This window comes from Apteryx mantelli, unplaced genomic scaffold (genome assembly GCF_036417845.1).
Source record: "Apteryx mantelli isolate bAptMan1 unplaced genomic scaffold, bAptMan1.hap1 HAP1_SCAFFOLD_61, whole genome shotgun sequence".
NCBI lineage: Eukaryota > Metazoa > Chordata > Aves > Apterygiformes > Apterygidae > Apteryx > Apteryx mantelli.
In genome coordinates, this window is record NW_027118790.1 from 673,214 (window position 1) to 677,819 (window position 4,606).

Below are 4,606 nucleotides of genomic sequence, written 5' to 3' on the forward strand. Positions count from 1 at the left end.
CAAGGAGACTGGCCAGGTCCAGCTAGACAAGCAAGTTCGCCTGGCCTCCCATCCACCAGAAACTGTTACCTTGTCATCTGGTTCTTGCAGGTTTGGCAACTTGTCTTCCAATTTGTCCTGTCCCAGGTAAATACATTCCTTCATTGTTGCAACTAAAGGCAAATCAGAAATCAAATGCATTTGAAAGTGAACGTGTAAATAGATCTTAGACTTTCTACATCCTGCCAGCATGTCCCCCACATCAGCGGGGGGGAGACACTTGGAACAGCAGGTAGGTACTCTGTGTGAGCTGTAACTGGAGCAGCAGCTTCTGGGTGCAGGTGTGAGGAAGCGGCTGCTACTGTGGCTAGGGGGAAACTAAGCCTGCCCAAAGGGAGGAGTCTCTTCTGCTCAGCCTGTGCCCTGCAGCTTCTCTGGGAATGAGTGGTGGCACAGCCAAAAGAGCAGGCCTGAAGACCCTGTAAGTAACCTGCTAGATTAAGCAAAATAGCCTGGCTCTTGCCTAGGAGTGATGCTTCTCTACACCTCTAGTCGAGAGCCTGGGCAATGCTTTCGTGGAATGGCTCCCATGTCTTGGGGGCCCCAAAACCTGATGCACTTGCCTCTGTGGACTGCAGCGTGTGTCTTGCTGACTAGTGTGGAGTCTTCCAGCTTAACATCAATGCAATCCTGTTCTGATAAAGCTTTTCCTGGAATTGTTTAATAACTACGTCAAATGAACTGGAGCTGGGCAAGGTTCTAGCAGTACTGAGACTGTCTACACTCTCCTCTGTCCCTTGGATGACTCTGTATTGGAAGAAAACCTTTCTGTTATGGACCAACCATAAATATCAATAGCGTTCCACAGCTTGTTTCTTTAGTGAGTTGCAGGTTTTGAAGTGAATATGAGCTGTGGTTTGCTCTCCTTCAACCAGACCAGGTTACTTGAACAGGCAGAAAGGTGAAGCTTTGGTGCAGGGCTGCATAGAAAGCTCTGTCAGGCTTGGAAGCCTCATGGCTTGTTTTATTTTTTTTGCCCTCGTAGGCTGCAATAAATCTGGTGGCTAACCTGACCTTGGTCAGCTCTGCCTGTGATGTGGTTTCTACAGCTTATGTCTCCACCAAGGAGAGCCACCCCTACATCAGATCTGTGGGTGAGGCAGCAGAGCAAGGAGTGAAGAGTGTGACTGAAGCCACAGCTACCTGTGTGCAAACGGTTCTGACTACACTAGAGCCTCAAGGTAATGTGGTGGGGAGGCTTACACCTGCTTGTGATGGCCAAATCCCCTTCCCAGAGGGACTCCTAACTCTTTGGTTCCTTCCAACCCTGAAAGGAGCCCTTGGGTGTGGAAAGGCACCTCTCTCATTGACTTACTAAAGGGATAGCTCCAGACTTACAAGTAAAGCAAAAAAGGCTGAGTCCTAATCAGAGTAGTGTGAAGAAGTGTCTCTTCCTGAAGGACTGGATTTGACTCAGGTGTTGACTACCCTAAAACTGATCTTGCCAGGCCCAAAGTATTAGGTGACAGCTGCTTGTAGTTTGATTCTTAGAAGCCCATGGGGGCTGGAAGAAAAGCCCCACTTGGAGGGCTATCATTACTAATGGTCCTGTTTCCTGTGGAGCTGCCTTCCCCCCCCCCCCCGACTCCCACAAATGGGAGGGGGGGGGAAGCAAACAAACAAACAAAAAAAACCCAAGAACCAGAACTAGACCCTCAGCATGTGAGAAGTTTTTAAACCTCATGGAGGGAGGGGGGCTGATCCTGATGGCAAGGGTCTGACAAAACAGCTGATGTGACAGGCCTGGTTTAACTCTAAGACCAGAGTGGGCCCCCTCCTGTTTACTGTGTGATTCTAGATCCCTGGGACATGGAGGCTAGGGCAGAAGTGAGAGCTAAGCAACTGTCTGGTCAAGAACTAAACAAGCTGCAGGTGGGACTCCAAAGTATGTGGCTATGTTCTTGCTAGTGCAAGTCGGGACTGGTTATTCTCAAAGTGAACAGACTTAGCTCAAGACCAAGCAGCAGTGGAAACCAAGACAAGCTGCTCAGCAAATCCAGTTTATATCAAAACACATCTGCCTGAGTGGGAGTCTTTACCCACAGTCCCTGCAAGGCAGCATAATCGGGAAGGCAGGACTTGCAAGATGAAATAGTAGAAAACCCAAGTCTTGACACCTCCTCTTTTCTGCAGTTGCTGTGGCAAACAAATATGCCTCCAAGGGCTTGGATAAAGTAGGGGAGAAGCTCCCTCTCCTTCAAAAGTCAATGGACCAGGTAAGAACCAAAGGCTATGCCCTCCTTGGCTGGAAGAGGAGGGCAGAGCTGGCCTTTACAAGGATAGAAATACTTCAAGTTCTCTTGAGGAAACAAATCTCTGAGTGCATAGAGTGAGCTCTCTTAGGAGTAAGAAAGCAAACAGGAGATACTGTCTGAAGACTCCTCTGGGTGCAGCAGGGACTGGGTCACAGAGCACTGCAGTTCTTATCTGACACTAACCTATTTCCGTAGGTTCTCTCTGACACAAAAGAGCTAATGTCATCCAGAGTGGCTGATGCCGAGGATGCTGTGAGCAGCAAAGTGACAGAGGTGATAGATGCAACCAAGGAGGCTCTTCAGAGTGGCATGGAGGCTGCCAGATCTGCAGTGACCAGCAGTGTGGCAATGGTTACAGATTCCAGAGTGTGCCAGATGGCTGTGAGCAGAGCAGGAGCTGTGCTGGAGGAAACAGGAGATGACCTCAGTCTGCCTATTGGAAATGAGGAACTAGGTCAGGAAGTGGCATATGTGCCTGCATATTTAATGAGGATCATCAAAATGGGGATACCAACCTTGTTTTCTCATCTTTGAAATGGGTTTAAGAACTAATAGGAAGTGCCATGTTGGAGGCTACCTGGCTCATAGTCCAAGCTCTCCTGATGCTTGTTTAGTTTTCTTATTAAGCATCTCTGGTCAGACACTTACAGGCATTGTCTTTCTCCTCAGCCAAACTGGCAGCATCTGGGGAGGGCACAGACATAATATCTGTGGAGCAGCAGCAGGAGAAGCAGAGGTACTTTGTGCGGTTGGGGTCTCTCTCTGATGAACTCCGCCAGTTTGCCTACCTGCGCTCAACTGATAAAATGAAGCGGGCCTGGCAGGGCATGCAGGAGGCCCTTGCACAGCTTCACTGCATCATTGAACTGGTAGGTAGAGCTCTGCCTCCCTGTTGGAGAGCAGGACAGGGCCAAATGTATGACTTGGTCTCAACCTCACTATGACAGTGACAGCTGTGTTGATGACCAGCAGGTTTCTGTCTTGAGACACTCTGATTCCCCCCCCCCCTCCCCCAGATTGAAGTGTTTAAGCAAGGATTTAACCAAAAGCTTCAGGAAGGTCAAGAGAAACTATGCCAGATGTGGCTGGACTGGAGTAAGAAGTGTCCTAGGGAGAGTGGAGATGCAAACTCTGCAAAGCCAGAGGTATGCCCATGGGGAGGGAAGCAGAGGGATCTGATTCACCCTTTCCCTGCTTGATTTCTTAAAGTAACTTGCTCCTCTGACCTTCTCCTTTCTGCCTCCTTCTAGGAGATGGAGTCTCTGGCCCTGCTCATGGCACGCAGTATCACACATCAGCTGCAGATCACCTGCTGTAAAATAGTATCTGCAATCCAAGGCCTGCCTTCAAGCCTTCAGAATAAGGTGAAACAATCTCTTGGTAACCTAGAGGAGTTTCATGCTGCTTTCTCAGCAGCAAGCTCCTTCCAGGACTTGTCCAGCAGCATCTTGACCCAGAGCCAGGGGAAGCTGGCTGTGATCCAGGAGTACATGGAGGAGCTGCTGGACTACCTGAAGAACAACATGCCTCTCTCTTGGCTGGTGGGACCCTTCTCTCCAAGGGAGGAGAAGGAAGCACAGGCAGTAGGAGCAGGGACCCATGAAACCTCTGCCACCCTCATGTAAAGGGAGTAAGGCTCTGAACACAGTCTGCCTGGCTCAGCTCTGGGGGGAGTCTTTTCTGGGATAACTTTACACACACACCATTCCAGCTGAGGGTGAGATGTCACATCTGTGGTGACTATTGGGTATTGATGAATTAAGTAAGAAGTCTTAAGAACTCTTGAGGGAGGTGAGGTAGCAGGGCCACACTTCCTAAATGGCTGTAGATCCATTCAGGAGTAGGGGCTGATACTTGGGCCAGAAGTAAAACAGCTGAAGCATCCAATGCTTCCTCCTCTCTAGCAAGGAGTTCATGATATGTCCTCCCAACTCAAGGGGACATTCACTGCTGTGCAGCCTGCTGCTGTGCAGGAGAGCTCAAGGGGCTCTAGGCTGCAGCGCTATTTATGGGCATGGAGTTTGACTCATGGTCATACAATATTTGGTGTGGAGTTGTACCTTTTTTTCTCATGCCCATTTCTGGCCTCACCAGTTGCAACCAGTATCACCTAGTTCCTCCTGGTCAGCTCTGGGCGCAGTCAGTTATTTGAGGTCAGCTGGGGCCTGAGATAAGGTGTTTGTGCATGGGGGGGATAGTTGTGCTTCACCACACTTTGGGCCTGATATGGGGGGGGGGTAGTTGCGCTCTGCCACACTTTGGGCCTGAGATGTGTGTGTGTGTGTGCATGTGGGGGGGTAGGTGTGTTCTGC

At 49.8% G+C, this 4,606-nt stretch overlaps 1 protein-coding gene across 1 annotated transcript; it reads left to right on the forward strand.

Annotated features, from left to right (window-relative positions):
• The first annotated feature begins 229 nt into the window (after window positions 1–229).
• LOC136996619 (perilipin-3-like) lies at window positions 230–3,919 on the forward strand. Its single transcript, XM_067317506.1, has 7 exons — window positions 230–271; window positions 1,025–1,220; window positions 2,173–2,255; window positions 2,490–2,748; window positions 2,964–3,163; window positions 3,311–3,439; window positions 3,545–3,919. The coding sequence occupies exons 1-7, from the start codon at window positions 230–232 to the stop codon at window positions 3,917–3,919; spliced, it is 1,284 nt and encodes a 427-aa protein (XP_067173607.1).
• Window positions 3,920–4,606: the final 687 nt, after the last annotated feature.

Coding starts and splice junctions, on each gene's coding strand:
- LOC136996619 (XM_067317506.1), top strand. CDS start 230: ATGTCCCCCACATCAGCGGGGGGGAGACACTTGGAACAGCAG. Junction 2,256..2,489: donor TTCAAAAGTCAATGGACCAG/GTAAGAACCAAA, acceptor CTATTTCCGTAG/GTTCTCTCTGACACAAAAGA. Junction 3,164..3,310: donor TTCACTGCATCATTGAACTG/GTAGGTAGAGCT, acceptor CCCCTCCCCCAG/ATTGAAGTGTTTAAGCAAGG.